The sequence below is a fragment of the Ranitomeya variabilis genome, chromosome 8, assembly GCF_051348905.1.
Source record: "Ranitomeya variabilis isolate aRanVar5 chromosome 8, aRanVar5.hap1, whole genome shotgun sequence".
Lineage (NCBI taxonomy): Eukaryota > Metazoa > Chordata > Amphibia > Anura > Dendrobatidae > Ranitomeya > Ranitomeya variabilis.
Window position 1 is genome coordinate 65,817,306 of NC_135239.1, and position 18,819 is coordinate 65,836,124.

The 18,819-nt window shown below is 45.3% G+C and overlaps 1 protein-coding gene across 1 annotated transcript; it reads right to left on the reverse strand.

The window, feature by feature from the left end:
• Positions 1-710: 710 nt before the first annotated feature.
• METTL13 (methyltransferase 13, eEF1A N-terminus and K55) lies at positions 711-17,719 on the reverse strand. The gene is given in 8 exon segments (XM_077277663.1): positions 711-1,242; positions 2,703-2,834; positions 4,541-4,753; positions 5,610-5,774; positions 7,363-7,558; positions 7,958-8,157; positions 13,191-13,944; positions 17,506-17,719. Coding segments are annotated over 8 exon segments (2,088 nt in total). The 5' UTR covers positions 17,659-17,719; the 3' UTR covers positions 711-967.
• Positions 17,720-18,819: the final 1,100 nt, after the last annotated feature.

Below are 18,819 nucleotides of genomic sequence, written 5' to 3' on the forward strand. Positions count from 1 at the left end.
CTACAGGCTTCACCTGTTTTCGGAGCCACTCCGGTAGTCTTCTGCAGGTTGTCCTGCCAGATGGCTCCAGTGTTTCATGGATGATCCGTAGGCCACTACTCAATGTGAGTCTATAAGAACCAGAGGATCTCATAGACTTACATTGAGAACTGGTGACCGAGATGGCAGAGTGGGAGCGGAGCGACCGCGGAAAGGGTTGAAGATTGCGACTGGTAAGTGTAATACTAGGGGTAGGTCACAAATATTTGTCCGGTACTGGACCTATAGATTACTCCAGCTCAGCATGCCCCCAGTATTTGTGACACAGAGGCTACCTGACATGCTGGTGAATCTGTCCCTGATCTTGTATTTCACGTCTGCGCTGGGCACTTCTGCAAATTACTTTTTTTTACATTAGGAGCCATTTTCTGTTTTATCAATATCAGAAAAAATAAAACAAAACTATAAGTAAGCACTATAACCAAATAAAACAAGAAGACAGCAACAGGGAAGAATATCTTTTCCAGGCGCCATATTTCTGGATTGACATCGTACATTGCATCTAGTCACTGGGAATTGCATACGAGACGTAACCAGTATGCCTATTGATTCACACCGGACGATCCCTACTGGTGTTGGGCACCAGAGCAGTCAGCTGTAATCAGTGGGGAAACCTAGAGGTAAGTCTTTAATCGCCACTACAGAAAAAAATTCAGCATTACACAGTGTCCTCCAGGGTGAGATTTTTTATGACTGCTTTCTACTCTGACCAGGTGATAATATCCAGAACAGATGAGATCCCCCATTCACTTTTTTTTTTATAGATGCCACCAAGAAAAAAAACTAACATTTGAAACATATAGAACAGTATCTTATAAGAATTTTTTTTTTTTTTTAATTAAAATTGGTATTCTATACATTGCTGTCCATGTCCATAAAATGTGTTTTCTCCAGGAATTCTTTCCTAAAGAGGCAAATAGTGATATCTTCACACAATGTGGATTGATTTGAGCATGTCGGCAAGAACAAAGCTTTCATCCCATAACATCCCCGGTCTCTTCAACTGTTTCTCCAAGCTTCTTGCCGACTCCTTAAGATCAGCGAGGTCACGACTTTGTCCAGAAACAGGACGGCAAAAAAGGATTTCATTCACTTCATCCTCAATCTTTTGCACATAAATAAGAGGGAAAACCTCATGAATAGTATTTATCACTTTCTTCTTCAGCACAGGGTCACGGCACACCAGATTTAGAATAAAGATTCCTAAAAAGAACAGAAGATGGCTTTATAAGTTGCACAAGTAGTCACATTATTACTGGGTGATCTGGTGTGAGATCTGACCAATTTGCATGGACGCCTGAATGCGCCCTTAAGTTATGTGCACACTATAGGGCCAATTCGCCAAAGCTTTTACGCCAGAACACTGTTGCAAAAGCTTTGAAAAGTCACAATTGTGCTCGACATGCAAAAATTGTTAACTTTTGGCATTTACCAATTTGATTAAGTCAAAATGGACAAAGCCAGGGCGGGATAGGGCCATGACCGCGCTCACCTATCCCATTCACACACCAAAAACGCTACTCCAGTCCCCGAGTGGAGCAGTACTTATAGCACGGCACATTAAGTGTTGTGTGTCTCTTAACAAATTCATTGCCTTGTACTCCAGCAAGACTGACATATTGAGACAGTGCCGGTCTTGGTGAATCTGCTCCGGAGCCTTTTAACTTAATTTTTTAAACAAACTCCAAAGCGTTGATTCACCAAGTCCGGCAATTCTCTTGTCGGTCTTGATGAGGGGCGTGTTGGAGCAGAAGCAGATTTATCGAGAGGCGCATGCTCCTCCTTATTTAGTATGGCAGCAAAGATTCTCATAAGACACCACCACTTTGACCATATTTCTCCACTGCGAGATATCTGTCATCATTCACTATGTCCACCTCATAACGACAGTTGGACCATAGCTGGAGAACTCACTCCCAGAAGGTTTCTAGTATAGTGTGACCAGCCCTATCCTCATGGAAGCCCTAACATACATATCTTCGGTTTCCAACGATGGGATTTTGAATAAAGTGAATGTATAAAACCAAAAAGTAAAGAGGGCCAGTCAAAGCCAAAAGTGTCCAGTTTTTGCTCTTATTTTATTCCCTCTGCTCTCCTGAGTATTCAGCTTTTACGGTGTTTTCTTTTAGACTGTTGTACAGATCCAGAGATGTTGGCCTTTTTATTGAGTGCCATCTTATGTTCATTACATATAGGCGTGGCTCACATGATCCTCTGGGGCGTGTGTTTAGGCTGCTCTACATAATTTCTGTGTGTGTCAAACCCTCTTGGTGAAGACCATAAAAAAAAGCATTGATAAAAAAAATAAATAATCAATCACTACTCAATGGGGCAACAGGAACTGTTGACCTAGTGACAGCACCTCCAATTTAATCCCCTACCTGTGTATCCCACAGATGTCACCTTGAACTGTTATAATGTGTAGCGAGTCACGTGCCACCCACCTATACTCCTGAAATGTATACATGACCAACTTTAGAACTACAGAACAGTAGACTGAATATTTACATACGGAAGTCCCCCCAAATATGACCCTAGGTTTTAATTCCTGTGTATCTGAAGCAGACTCCGTAAGAGCCACCAGACTGATGTTTTCTCATACACATGTGGACAGGATAGGCATGACATGCGGCAAGAGAAGCAATGAGATCCTCGCTCTTTACCATCATCCTTTAAGATCTTCTGGACACTTTGTAAAAACTCCTTCTCCACAAAAGCAGGAGGCGGGCAGCTCATACCAAGGCTGGAATCTTTACTGTCCACATCAAACATGATCACATCGTAGGGAAAGTTTCCTAGAGAGATGGAAAGTCTATTAAGGATTAAAGATTATTTATTGTACACAACCACTCATTGAATCCCTTTGGACCTAGCACCACCAATGTGTCCACATTTCAGCAGGTTGATATTGCAGGTCCTCATGCTTATTGGCGCACAACTAATAGCGCCTATAAAGCATGTGGATAGTTAACGGGGTATTGCCAGCTCAGCGTTATTGCAAATCACTAGATATTCCATGATATTTTAACTGAGACGAGAGTATGATTTCTCAATGAACATAAGGACAAAGGATCAGAGGTCACTTTAGCCTATTGCCTGATCAGCAATCCTCCTGGTCACCCAGTGGATATGCCTTCACAGGAATACCCCTTTAATGCTTAATGAATTTGTTTTCTGCATGGTGCCTGGTGTAAAGATAAAGCTTCCAAGAAGTCAAGTAAATGAGAAGATCAAATTTTAGTGAAGATAAAAAAAACAACACCGGGGGGGACATGGGGGAAGAAACGCACCATGTGCACTATTGGCATATTATCCCTAAAGGAAATATATATGAATTGGTTCCAAAGCCCAAATCAGAAAGCTTAGTGTGATGCAGCTCCATCATATCACATAGGCCGTGTTGCAACCAGAAATGGCTCTTACATAAAAGTGCACAGAATAACAAAATTCTATAATCGGGCAGTGAAGACTCTGTAAAAACACAAACAGAGTAAGGCAATGTTCACACGTTCAGTATTTGACATCAGTATTTGTAAGCCAAAACCAGGAGTGGGTAAGAAATACAGAAGTGGTGACGTGTTTCTATTACACTTTTCCTCTGATTGTTCCACCTCTGGTTTAGACTTACAAATTCTTATGTAGAATTCTGACCAAATACTGAACGTGTGAACTTGGCTTAACACTGGTTATGATTTGTTCGGTGTAGAGAACATGTTTCTGAAATTCATAGTCCCTGAATGTGTAAAAGCTGCTCCGAGCGGCTCAGACCTGCATAAAGAAACCAGTCACACACTAAAAAATAAATAAATGTGATTAGTTTCCAAATACCAAGCCTATTGTTTCCTAATGCCCTTGCTCACCCCATAACATTTTTTATTTTCGAAATAGCACTTGTTGGTCTGATGCCGACTGCATTCAAAGGAGCCTTCCAGAAAAAAAAAAAAAACACAAAACTGTTATTTCCTGGAGAGTTCATCTTCACAAAGAAGTAAATTGCTTGGGAAAAAAAAAAAGCAAAATGGTTGTAAAAACTGTAAATAAATGGAGGGATTCTTAAAGTTTGTTGCCTGTTGCCTAGATTATCGTCCATTTTATCAGCGGTGGCTGGTCTCGTAGGCAAGGGGCATGTGCTTACAAGATCCATTCTATAAATCTTACAAGTGCTAGTCTGAAGCTGGCCAGATCATCGGCTCTTATCAGACACAGTCCTCCTGCGCTTCTCTGAAGCTGCAGATGCAAAGTTTTCTCTGCTTGCAGCAATGGAGGGCACAGTTCAGACCAGAACCCAACCATGCCACTGGTCCAAACTGTCAATCAGGAGCGCATCACGCACCCTCTCCGGCCAGAATGCAGGAAAGGGAGGGGGGTATGTACTCCTGAAGACAAGAAAAACATTTAATTAAGAGATTTCAACTTAGGACTATTTCATAGACTTAAACCAAGTCCAAAGGAAAGAAAAAATGATTTATAAAAAAAAAGCAAAAAAAAAAAAACGTCTTACCCTTTTCTGCCAGTTCAGTTATATGAGCCAGACCGTCAGAAAGATGAACCTTTAAACGATCATCTAGAGTGAAACCAAACCAGCGCCTGGCAACGTCTAGCACCACAGAGTCTATTTCAACAGCTTCAACCTTTGAACCCAAGAAATAATCATGGATAAAGAGGGACAGACTGCCACCGCCGAGCCCGACCACCAATACAGAAAGTTGATGCTCTGCAAAGGAAGAAATAAGATGGCAATTCTATAAGACAGATCTGAATATTAGAAATGCTAAGTAAACATCTTCTGTCTCTAGTCCTCTAGGCTTAGCTTAATGCAAATTATCATAATCTCTCATGCCCACGTGCAGCTCTGTAGCCGGTCTGCAGCCACCTTGTCTGGCAGGATGCGGGTCAGCTCTGTACCCGGCCTGCAGCCACCTCGTCTGGCAGGATGCGGGTCAGCTCTGTACCCGGCCTGCAGCCACCTCGTCTGGCAGGATGCGGGTCAGCTCTGTACCCGGCCTGCAGCCACCTCGTCTGGCAGGATGCGGGTCAGCTCTGTACCCGGCCTGCAGCCACCTCGTCTGGCAGGATGCGGGTCAGCTCTGTACCCGGCCTGCAGCCACCTCGTCTGGCAGGATGCGGGTCAGCTCTGTACCCGGTCTGCAGCCACCTTGTCTGGCAGGATGCGGGTCAGCTCTGTACCCGGCCTGCAGCCACCTCGTCTGGCAGGATGCGGGTCAGCTCTGTACCCGGCCTGCAGCCACCTCGTCTGGCAGGATGCGGGTCAGCTCTGTACCCGGCCTGCAGCCACCTCGTCTGGCAGGATGCGGGTCAGCTATGTACCCGGCCTGCAGCCACCTCGTATGGCAGGATGCGGGTCAGCACACACACCCATCAGACATTGATACACATGAACATGTGATCAGCAATGTTTTTCAGTCAATTCCTAACTTGAATTTCCCTTATACACATAATATCATGCCTAGTCCAGAAAAGAACAGAAACTGCAGACTAAATTGCTATATTATGTAATGCCATCTCACACCATTTCATACCCCCAATCATTAAGGAGTGTAAAACCGTACCTGGGGCGACTCCGGGATTGTGTAGGAGTGACAGTCCAGAAATCATCGCTTTATGATGTTCGCAGCACAAGTAGCTCTTGTCAAGTACATGTGTGATCTCAGAGTCCATCTTGTCATTTGCTTTCTGCTGCTTCTTCTTCTTGTCTTTTCTCTTCTTTTTCTGACCTGGAATAAGAGAAACTACAATAATGAAAAGAATGGCCAGTCTACAGAGGTGCACACATTATTACTACATCAACCAAGCACAAGTACTCGCATATAAAAGATTTTTCTTTTTTCAAAACAACACTAAGGTTTTTAATATTTATTCTGTCACTTGTTTCTTAGTATACCATATATCATTCAGCCATCACAGTTACTGATGATTACTTTACAGGTCGTGTCACATAACTATAGTTTAGGAGATGACATACACAGAATTCCAGTTGTGAGATAGGTTATACACACACAGCAAGTTTAAAGGAACATGAGAACATAGAAAAGGCAGAGTAGCTTTAACTTTTTTTTTTTTTATATATTGAAGTATATCGGATATTTCTGGTAGTGACTGCCCATATAAATCTATTTAAGAGAAAGCATTATTATGCGGTTCAGATTGTGGGGGTTGTTGCAAGTGACTAAATGACAACCTAGGCAGAATTAAACCATGCAGCCACATGCCAATTTTTGGCAAAAATTACCACTTTCGCTGGCAAGACACATTTTGAACATTTTATAAAAATACAAGGAAATTACAGCAAGGTAACATTATACTCGACACCCATACAGCTCTATAAAGCAGACTCTTGCTACGTGAACAGCACTTAAAACATGGACACCTTCATATATTTTTGCATAAAACATGAAAAAAAAAAAAAAAAAAAACTCCTCCTAAAATCAGAGTGTGCATATTATCCTGGACTGGAAAAGGGGCTGACAACAGGTGATGCACAGGATGGGGGGAGAAGTGACAGAACCAGGCAATATGCTGGACTGGAAAAGGGGCTGACAACAGGTGATGCACAGGACGAGGGGAGAAGTGACAGCACCAGGCAATATGCTGGACTGGAAAAGGGGCTGACAACAGGTGATGCACAGGACGAGGGGAGAAGTGACAGCACCAGGCAATATGCTGGACTGGAAAAGGGGCTGACAACAGGTGATGCACAGGACGAGGGGAGAAGTGACAGCACCAGGCAATATGCTGGACTGGAAAAGGGGCTGACAACAGGTGATGCACAGGACGAGGGGAGAAGTGACAGCACCAGGCAATATGCTGGACTGGAAAAGGGGCTGACAACAGGTGATGCACAGGACGAGGGGAGAAGTGACAGCACCAGGCAATATGCTGGACTGGAAAAGGGGCTGACAACAGGTGATGCACAGGACGAGGGGAGAAGTGACAGCACCAGGCAATATGCTGGACTGGAAAATGGGCTGACAACAGGTGATGCACAGGACGAGGGGAGAAGTGACAGCACCAGGCAATATGCTGGACTGGAAAAGGGGCTGACAACAGGTGATGCACAGGACGAGGGGAGAAGTGACAGTACCAGGCAATATGCTGGACTGGAAAAGGGGCTGACAACAGGTGATGCACAGGACGAGGGGAGAAGTGACAGCACCAGGCAATATGCTGGACTGGAAAAGGGGCTGACAACAGGTGATGTACAGGACTGGGGGGGGGGGGAGAAGTGACAGCACCAGGCTCTGCTAGCTCTTCGTCACACCACTTGTAGCTTTCCCCACACACTTCCTGTCTCGTGACTCTTACCACTAGGAGCGTTACTTGGCAGCAGCCGAGCCTCAGACTGGACTACATTTTGGTTACTGAGGAATATAAGGCGCCTGAAGTAGCTTGTTCCATCCCCTCGTACGTCCTCCACCACATACTCCCCACTCATTTCACTCCTGCCACGATACTAGACTGTCCGGATACCAATGTCTCCGCCAGCGGATAAAAAGGGGATCTGTGTAAAAAGAACCAAAGATGAATGTTATAAATCATGGTTCAAAATCCAAACCGAAAAAAATCTAATCTCTTCCCGACTGTACTGCATGAGAACAGGTTTATACAAAAAGATACAAGGTAAAAATAAACAGGTCCAAAAAGAAAACAGAAAAACTAACGATAGTCAGACAACCACAGTCCAGCAATTTATGCTGCAGATTCTCCATTTGTAATGCAATGGATAAACTCTGTGTCAGATCTGCATTTCTTCAGTAAAAGTCACATAATTTGGTGGGGATTTTCTTCTCCGTGGATCTGTCCTGTTTGGACGTACTGGGTCATTTTTACTTACCTGTAAAATTATTTGGGGGCTTATATACAGGCAGATAGGAATGATAATGGCGTCCCTAGACCTTACCTGCTGATTGTCAGGCAATCCCGGAGGAGCGAGTTCCAGCACTTTGGCTGACAACTCGGACTGAATGGCTTCCATGCTTTCATACTGCTGGTCTCTATGCAAGGCCACGAAAAGCAAACGACGAAATCCAACACTGCCTGCCAACTGCCTCCGTCCCGTCTCTGAACCGAAAAGCCACTCAGTTTCCCTTCCTTGTGGAACTGTGAAATTGGTAGAAGACGGAGACCACAATAAGACAAAAAAATAGGGTTATCCACAAACTATGAGTATCGCCTGTCCATAGGATTCAAAATAAAGGTATGATCTGTGGAGATCCCACAGCTAACACCACCATGATCACTACAATGGGGTCCTATGTCTCGTGGGTTAATGAAGTATGCATAGTGCCTTGAAAAAGTATTCATACCCCATGAACTTTTCAACATTTTTCATGTTCACCCAAAGACTTAAATGTATTTTATAGGGATTTTGTGTGATACACCAACACTAAGTAGCGAGGTATTTGTGAAGTGTAAAGGAAATAATACATGGTTTTCTAATTATTTGAAAAATATAAATCTGAAAATTGTGATGTGCATTTGTATTCAGCCCCTCAAGGCAATGTTTTGTAGGACCACCTTTCATTGCAATTACTTCTGCAAGTCTTTTGGGGTCTATCTCCACCAGCTCTGTACATCTCAAGGTGACGTTTTGCCCATTCTCCTTTGATCACTCGCTCTCGCTCAGTGAGTTCGGATGGCGGAATCTGTGAACAGCAATTTTCATGTCTTATCAAAGATTCTCAATGAGATTTAAGTCTGGACTGTGACTGGGCCGTTCACACACATGAATATGCTTTGATGTAAGCCATCCATTATAGCTATGGAAGTATGTTTAGTGTGGTTGTCCTTATGGAAGGTGAACCTATGCCTCAGTCCCCAAATTTTCCTTTTTCCTCCATTATTGCCCTGTATTTAGCCCCATCCATCTTCCCATCAACTTCCCTGTCCCTGAAGAAAAGCATTTACAGAGCACAATGCTGCCACCAACATATTTGACGGTAGGGGTGGTGTTCTTAGGGTGATGTGAAGTATCAGACTACAGGGGGCTGAATACAAATGCACATCACAAAAAAATAAAATAAATTATAATTTCCCCCCTGTAGCCTGTGAATAAAGACCAGAGCTGCAGTAGAGTGGTGTACTGAGGCGGGGAGGGTGAATAACCGCGGAGATTATTATTTTAAACTAAAACAAGTCAATCATTAAAAATCTAAAATTCCGGAAAACTCTTAAAATATGAAATATTGAACGAGGCTATGCACATATACTGCTAAATAAATGCTCATCATATAAGGACACACACATACATACATTCAGAGGGATTACGGTGTTTCACAATTCCTGTGAGGAGCTGTATCCACCCAAGGAGCACACAATGGCGCTGCTGCTGGCTTTTTACAATCAGAAGAACTGCTTCCGACTCTTACCAGCCAGCATGGCAGCGTCACTGTGTTCTGTCAGGGAACACAGACTGAGTGATGTCTCTCAGGGGCTTCATAATCCTTGTTCTGCCACCACAGAACTATGACGATGCACCTGGATGGCATCAGGAGGATTGTGCGGCTCCCCTGAGACATACCTCAGTCCACAGACTATGGAGAGATGCTCATCTCTCTTTATGGCAGATGTGGCCCTGGCAGCCAGACACCAGCTTCTGGCACTGCTCCTAAGGAACCTTAGCCTATTTCTCAAGGTCAATGGCCTCCAGTTAAATATTCTTGGGTTGTCAAGAAAGAGGTCCAAAATCTTAAGAGGAGATCATATCAAATGATAAAAAAGGCATTGAATGTCCCTAGAGATAAAGCTAGAAGCAAAGTTCACAGTTTCAAAGTTAAAGGGAACCTGTCACCCCGTATTTTCCGTATGAGATAAAAATACTGTTAAATAGGGCCTGAGCTGTGCATTACAACAGTGTATTTTGTGGACCCCGATTCCCCACCTATGCTGCCGAAATACGTTACCAAAGTAGCCGTTTTCACCTGTCAATCAGGCTGGTCTGGTCAGATGGGCGTGGTGTCTTCCCCCAGATCTTGCTTATTTTTCCGTTGGTGGCGTAGTGGTTTGCGCATGCCCAAGGTCCCGAATCCACTGCACAGGGGAGGGAAAAGAGCACGATCTGCGCTATTCCCCTGGTGATCGGTGGGGGCGGCCATCTTCCTGTGGCCGCGCGTGCGCAGATGGAGCGCTCTGCTGCCCGGGGCTTCAGGAAAATGGCCGCGGGATGCCGCGCGTGCGCAGATGGAGATCGCGGCGGCCATTTTCCTGAAGCAGAGTTCCCCTGTGCAGTGGATTCGGGACCTTGGGCATGCGCAAACCACTACGCCACCAACGGAAAAATAAGCAAGATCTGGGGGAAGAAACAGCGATGTCACCACGTCCATCTGACCAGACCAGCCTGATTGACAGGCGAAAACGGCTACTTTGGTAACATATTTCGGCAGCATAGGTGGGGAATCGGGGTCCACAAAATACACTAGTGTAATGCACAGCTCAGGCCCTATTTAACAGTATTTTTATCTCATACGGAAAAAACGGGGTGACAGGTTCCCTTTAAAAGGGACACTGGCTTTACTACAGTACCTTGATGGCTGACACCACATTTCTGAAGAGGCAGGTGATCAAAAACATTCAACTGACTGCACAAAAACGCAGCAACAGTTGGTGGCAGCAGGCACTGAGGTATCAGTTTGTACAGTAAGGTGAATAATAAAGCACTGAAGGTTTCCATGCCCAAACTCCAAGATGTACAGTACAGACCAAAAGTTTGGACACACCTTCTCATTTAAAGATTTTTCTGTATTTTCATGACTATGATAATTGTACATTCACACTGAAGGCATCAAAACTATGAATTAACACGTGGAATTATATACTAAACAAAAAAGTGTGAAACAACTGAAAATATGTCTTATATTCTAGGTTCTTCAAAGTAGCCATCTTTTGCTTTGATGACTGCTTTGCACACTCATGGCATTCTCTTGATGAGCTTCAAGAGGTAGTCACCGGAAATGGTCTTCCAACAATCTTGAAGGAGTTCCCAGAGATCTTTAGCACTTGTTGGCCTTTTTGCCTTCACTCTGTGGTCCAGGTCACCCCAAACCATCTCGATTGGGTTCAGGTCTGGTGACTGTGGAGGTCAGGTCATCTGGCGTAGCACCCCATCACTCTCCTTCTTGGTCAAATAGCCCTGACACAGCCTGGAGGTGTGTTTGGGGTCATTGTCCTGTTGAAAAATAAATTATGGTCCAACTAAACGCAAGCAGGATGGAATAGCTTGCCGCTGCAAGATGCTGTGGTAGCCATGCTGGTTCAGAATGCCTTCAATTTTGAATAAATCCCCAACAGTGCCACTAGCAAAGCACCTCCTCCTCCATGCTTCACGGTGGGAACCAGGCATGTAGAGTCCATCCGTTCACCTTTTCTGCGTCACACAAAGACACGGTGGTTGGAACCAAAGATCTCAAATTTGTACTCATCAGACCAAAGCTCAGATTTCCACTGGTCTAATGTACATTCCTTGGGTTCTTTAGCCCAAAAAAGTCTTTTCTGTTTGTTGCCTGTTCTTAGCAGTGGTTTCCTAGCAGCTATTTTACCATGAAGGCCTGCTGCACAAAGTATCCTCTTAACAGTTGTTGTAGAGATGTGTCTGCTGCTAGAACTCTGTGTGGCATTGACCTGGTCTCTAATCTGAGCTGCTGTTAAAATGCGATTTCTGAGGCTGGTGACTCGGATAAACTTATCCTCAGAAGCAGAGGTGACTCTTGGTCTTCCTTTCCTGGGGCGGTCCTCATGTGAGCCAGTTTCTTTGTAGCGCTTGATGGTTTTTGCCACTGCACTTGGGGACTCTTTCAAAGTTTTCCCAATTTTTCAGACTGACTGACCTTCATTTCTTAAAGTAATGATGGCCACTTGTTTTTCTTTACTTAGAATTTGTATTATGGCAAGAAAAAAGCAGCTAACAGTCTATTCAGTAGGACTATCAGCTGTGTATCCACCAGACTTCTATACAACACAACTGATGGTCCCAACCCCATTAATAAGGCAAGAAATCCCACTTATTAAACCTGACAGGGCACACCTGTGAAGTGAAAACCATTTTTGGTGACTACCTCTTGAAGCTCATCAAGAGAATGCCGAGAGTGTGCAAAGCAGTCATCAAAGCAAAAGGTGGCTACTTTGAAGAACCTAGAATATAAGACATATTTTCAGTTGTTCCACACTTTCTTGTTAAGTATATAATTCCACATGTGTTAATTCATAGTTTTGATGCCTTCAGAGTGAATTTACAATTTTCATAGTCATGAAAATACAGAAAAATCTTTAAATGAGAAGGTGTGTCCAAACTTTTGGTCTGTACTGTACACCTTTACTGATACAAAAGCACAAGAAATGTCAGCTCATGTCTGCTCAAAATCATATAAATGAGCCGCAGAAGACGCTTGGGGATTCTGTCCTATGGAGTCAAAAAACAAAAACTAACTTTTCAGATCTGTGGATCAGGTATGTCTGAAGAACAAAGAATGAAGCATATGCTGAAAAATGAACCACACCTACAGTGAAGCATGATGGGGACTTGGTGATGCTCTGGGACTGCTTTGCTTCCTCTGGCCATGAAAACTTACAGCATGTGGCGGACAAGAGGAATTCAATTAAGTATCAGGAAATACTGAGACAAATCATCATGTCTTCCGTGAGGAAGCTACAGCTTCAGCATCAATGAACCTTCAGACAGGACAATGATGCCAAGCACATGTCAAAATCCACTAAGGCTTAGTATCAGAAGTAGTCCTGGAAGTTTGAGGAGTAGCCGCCATACTCGCCTTTCTTGAACCCAATAAAAAAAATCTTTGATGGGATTTGAAGGAAGCAGTTGCAACATGCAAAAATATTAGTGAACCAGAAGCTGGTGTCTGTCTATACATCAAGTCAGCAGGTCATACCAGCCAAAGGGGCTCTACTACGTACTAAAGCTGCTTTTCAGGAAAGGGTAAAAACTTGAGACTGAACCCACCTGCGAATCAGTTGTGATGAGCTACTGAAATTGTTCTTCTCTCATTAGTTTATTGCACACAGCAGAACGTTTGTGAAGAATGCTAATAGACCTAATTTACTATGGATCTTGAATAATTTTGGTTGCAACCATAATCCACATTTCCAATTTTTTAGGCAGCAAAATGACAGGGAATACTCACTGATAAAAATAGCAAAGTGATTGGAGTGAGGAAGCCGCACTGTTGGACTATCCACCACATGGAAGGTATAACGTGTTTTTCCAGAGACCCCATCACATAAGTCTAATGACACCTCTGGAGAATTCTGGTTCTGGTTTAAGTGGCTCCGGATCAGTGCGTAGCTCTGTCTTTCTTTCACCATGTCCATCAGTTCACTAGGGCTTCCACAGCGCACAGATTTCCCACCTTCATCCTCCGGCATCATTTCCAAGACTTGAGGGAGACCTGGCATCTCCTTAACTTTAGTCATCACAAATACAAACACTGGCAATGGAAACTGGCTGCCGGACTCCTTACTGCTGCTCTCCGAGACCTGGTGAATACGAACCATCCATCCTCCTTGAGAAAACTGTGTGACCAACTTCTCCAGCACATGGGCTTGAGCCAGGGACACGCAGAGATAGCGGCCACCACACTGGAGAACACGGCCAATCTCAGTCAATAACTTGGAAGCAGTTTCCAGGGTGCCAGCTTCGGTGTCCGTGAGGATTGCGTCCAGTGTCCCTTTATCTAGCACAGCCTGGAAGTGGGAATCTGAAAAAGTCGTCTTGGTGGCATCCATGAGCTGGTAAGTCATGTTGGGTCGCCGACCGGCATTGCGCTCATTCATCTGACGAATGACCACCTCGCTTACATCAATGTTGGTCAGATTATGGCACCCGGCATCGTAGAGTCGCTCGCTCAGTTCAGAGTTGCCACATCCCACAACCAAGACCTGCAAGAAATAAGTGAGGATAACAATGTAAGGCTCGGTGTGCCAGTGATTGGCGCCACTGCTGCTGTGCCGCGCTGGGTTAAAATCCAACCAAGGACCACATCTGGAGTTTGTATCTCCTGCCCATGTTTGCATGCGCTTCCTCCCACACCCCAGAAACACAGGGTTCCCTGAGCATAAAATAGTGATGACTTATTACCTGTAGTACTAGGTTGTTGGAAGGGCCGACCCCTGGCATCGCCACAGATCAGCTGTTATTAGCTCCAGTGGCAGCCGCCGGATGTAAACATTCACTGGAGCTGAACGACAGTGCTCCATTCAAAGAGTAGCAGCCGCTGCTGAGGACTGAGAAACAGCTCCTAATCACATGAATAGGAGCCGATCTGTAGGCTGAGACTGATGACCTGCCAGTAGAATAGTTAATCCATATTATGAGCCTGAACAACCCCTTTAAGACCCGACTAGTGGAAGAGAACGTTCACACACGTCCCTGCAGCTGAATGGTAGTTTAGGATTGCAAGAAAAAGCAAGTCTGGAAATGCATAGATACGTTCTGCTGACTGTAGATATGGAAACATCATTCACTTGTATCAGAAGAATACAAGTTTACAAGGATTTAGCTGGAAAAGTCACAAGATCCCCAACATATTCACTATGTATGAAAGAGCCATCAAATAACAGAGCAGCAGAAGAATCAGGTCTGTCAGCAGAATGCAGGCTGCCACATGTCCTCTCGGCTCTACACATGCACCTTGTCTGATACACTGATCTAATAACACAATCATCAGATGTCAGCAGAATGCAGGCTACCACCTGGCAATCAATCTAATCACAGAGGAATCTACTCTATCAGCAGAATGCATGCTGCCATCTATCCTCACAGCTGTACACATGCATCATGTATGATAGATCCATCCAATAACAGAACAGCAGAGAAACCAAGTCTGTCAGCAGAATGTAGGCTGCCAGCGGTCCACATGCACCATGTCTGATACACCAATCTAATAACAGCAGAATAAATCAGATGTCAACAGAATGCAGGCTGCCACCTGTCCAACCAGTTGTATACATTCAAAATGTCACATACAGCAATCTAATAACAGAGCAGTAGATGAATCCGCTCTGTCAGCAGAATGCAGGCTGCCATCTGTCCTCCCAGCTGTACACATGCACCATATCTAATAACAGCAGAATGAGATATCATCAGAATGCAGGCTGCCACCTGTCCTCCTAGCTGTACACATGCAGCATATCTAATAACAGCAGAATAATGAGATGTCAGCAGAATGCAGGCTGCCACCTGTCCTCCCAGCTGTACACATGCAGCATATCTAATAACAGCAGAATAATGAGATTTCAGCAGAATGCAGGCTACCATCTGCCCTCCCAGCTGTACACATGCAGCATATCTAATAACAGCAGAATAATGAGCTGTCAGCAGAATGCAGGCTGCCATTTGCCCTCCCAGCTGTACACATGCAGCATATCTAATAACAGCAGAATAATGAGCTGTCAGCAGAATAATGAGCTGTCAGCAGAATAATGAGCTGTCAGCAGAATAATGAGCTGTCAGCAGAATGCAGGCTGCCATCTGCCCTCCCAGCTGTACACATGCAGCATATCTAATAACAGCAGAATAATGAGCTGTCAGCAGAATGCAGGCTGCCATCTGTCCTCCCAGCTGTACACATGCAGCATATCTAATAACAGCAGAATAATGAGATGCCAGCAGAATGCAGGCTGCCATCTGCCCTCCCAGCTGTACACATGCAGCATATCTAATAACAGCAGAATAATGAGCTGTCAGCAGAATGCAGGCTGCCATCTGTCCTCCCAGCTGTACACATGCAGCATATCTAATAACAGCAGAATAATGAGCTGTCAGCAGAATGCAGGCTGCCATCTGCCCTCCCAGCTGTACACATGCAGCATATCTAATAACAGCAGAATAATGAGCTGTCAGCAGAATGCAGGCTGCCATCTGTCCTCCCAGCTGTACACATGCATCATGTATGATAGATCCATCCAATAACAGAACAGCAGAGAAACCAAGTCTGTCAGCAGAATGTAGGCTGCCAGCGGTCCACATGCACCATGTCTGATACACCAATCTAATAACAGCAGAATAAATCAGATGTCAACAGAATGCAGGCTGCCACCTGTCCAACCAGTTGTATACATTCAAAATGTCACATACAGCAATCTAATAACAGAGCAGTAGATGAATCCGCTCTGTCAGCAGAATGCAGGCTGCCATCTGTCCTCCCAGCTGTACACATGCACCATATCTAATAACAGCAGAATGAGATATCATCAGAATGCAGGCTGCCACCTGTCCTCCTAGCTGTACACATGCAGCATATCTAATAACAGCAGAATAATGAGATGTCAGCAGAATGCAGGCTGCCACCTGTCCTCCCAGCTGTACACATGCAGCATATCTAATAACAGCAGAATAATGAGATTTCAGCAGAATGCAGGCTACCATCTGCCCTCCCAGCTGTACACATGCAGCATATCTAATAACAGCAGAATAATGAGCTGTCAGCAGAATGCAGGCTGCCATTTGCCCTCCCAGCTGTACACATGCAGCATATCTAATAACAGCAGAATAATGAGCTGTCAGCAGAATAATGAGCTGTCAGCAGAATAATGAGCTGTCAGCAGAATGCAGGCTGCCATCTGCCCTCCCAGCTGTACACATGCAGCATATCTAATAACAGCAGAATAATGAGCTGTCAGCAGAATGCAGGCTGCCATCTGTCCTCCCAGCTGTACACATGCAGCATATCTAATAACAGCAGAATAATGAGATGCCAGCAGAATGCAGGCTGCCATCTGCCCTCCCAGCTGTACACATGCAGCATATCTAATAACAGCAGAATAATGAGCTGTCAGCAGAATGCAGGCTGCCATCTGTCCTCCCAGCTGTACACATGCAGCATATCTAATAACAGCAGAATAATGAGCTGTCAGCAGAATGCAGGCTGCCATCTGCCCTCCCAGCTGTACACATGCAGCATATCTAATAACAGCAGAATAATGAGCTGTCAGCAGAATGCAGGCTGCCATCTGTCCTCCCAGCTGTACACATGCAGCATATCTAATAACAGCAGAATAATGAGCTGTCAGCAGAATGCAGGCTGCCATCTGCCCTCCCAGCTGTACACATGCAGCATATCTAATAACAGCAGAATAATGAGATGCCAGCAGAATGCAGGCTGCCATCTGTCCTCCCAGCTGTACACATGCAGCATATCTAATAACAGCAGAATAATGAGCTGTCAGCAGAATGCAGGCTGCCATCTGTCCTCCCAGCTGTACACATGCAGCATATCTAATAACAGCAGAATAATGAGATGTCAGCAGAATGCAGGCCATCTGTCCACAGGAAGCATTTACAGCAGGGACATAGACACTTATTCTGGTCTTCTCTGTACATACGTCTCTAAATTTAGCACATTTACACTCAGGTCTGCAGAATATCACTTGTAGTTCCCCCGCAGCAGCAGCAGCAGCAGCACACACGTGAGCGCGGCCAGGAGAGGGCGCTATCCTCACCTTATCCTTCGGCTTAATGTACTTGTGCAGCACAGCGCAGAGCTCCAGGTAGCCTCCGTACCACTCGAACGCCCGCTCCCCCCGGCGCTGAAAGAACTGCTCCCAGTACTGGCCGGAGGAGAACTCCTTACTGCTCCTCGGTAACAGATTCATCGCGCGGCTCTACCCCACGTCTGTCACATGTGCACAAACACTTCCGGGTCACGGCACCGAGCAAAAGGCCTGAGCGCAGGCTCGTGTTCTGATTGGCCAGTAACTTGTCGGCGCGCCTGTTCATTGGACGGGGGGCGGGACTGTGGCTGGGTCTAGTCCTCGTGTGTACTGTTTATGTTGTGCATGGTGGGAGCATCGTGTGTGACCGGCAGTGGTCGGCTGCGGTGGTCGGCGGCCATCACCATGGCACTAAAGGAGTGTGTAACACGGATGTGTTAGGAGCCGCCGCAGCCATGACAGTTGTGCCAACCACATGTACCCACATGGGCAAATCATTGGTGGACGCAGAAGAGGGCCCCTGTGCAAGAACACTATATGGGCCCTTTGCAGCCCAAGATCTCCTATAAATGCTAACTTGCACCTGCTTTGGAGGTAGAAATGGGCCCCTTTACCTCTGGGGCCCCTGTGTGGCTGCACAGCTTGCACCAATGCTATGTCCACCCTGAAGTGGCCCCTTCATTGTCCATTTGCCCCATGCTGCTCCATCGCACTGAGGTGGAGGGGCAGAAGCTGTCTGCTCTATGGGGACGCGTTGTATCTGCAGGGGCAGAGAAAAGGGCAAATCGGGAGCTCACCGTGCGCTCCAGTGACCCCGAGTCCGATCCTCTGTTGGAAGCTCTCGTTACCATGGAGATCTACCCCCATTGATAGCTTGCAGAAGTGGTCGGTAACCTAGGCAACAAGCAGTACACAATAACATAAAATTCCTCCATTCTTAAGAGCAGAATAATAAGTAAACTCACAATTGTATCCATCGATGATGATAATAATCCTTCCCAGCTGGCCGCACAGTGCCGGAAATGATCGAATGCGGCAATCACCAGGGGTAAGATGCTGGAGGAAAGAGGGGCCCGGCGCGGTATCATTCCCAGTGTGCTCTTACTGGCGGGATCAGCTGCCGGAGGCGTCTAGATGTGGAAAGAAATATTGTCCCCCGCTCCGGAGAAATCCCCGTCTACCAGGATAGGTTTTGGTCACAAATGTTTTTACCCTTTCCACAAATTTTGTTACAGACTCCAATATTTTATTATATACATTTAAAGTGGTTGGAAAACCATTTCCCATTCCCGATGTTTCTCCTTTGTACAATAATAACCCTTC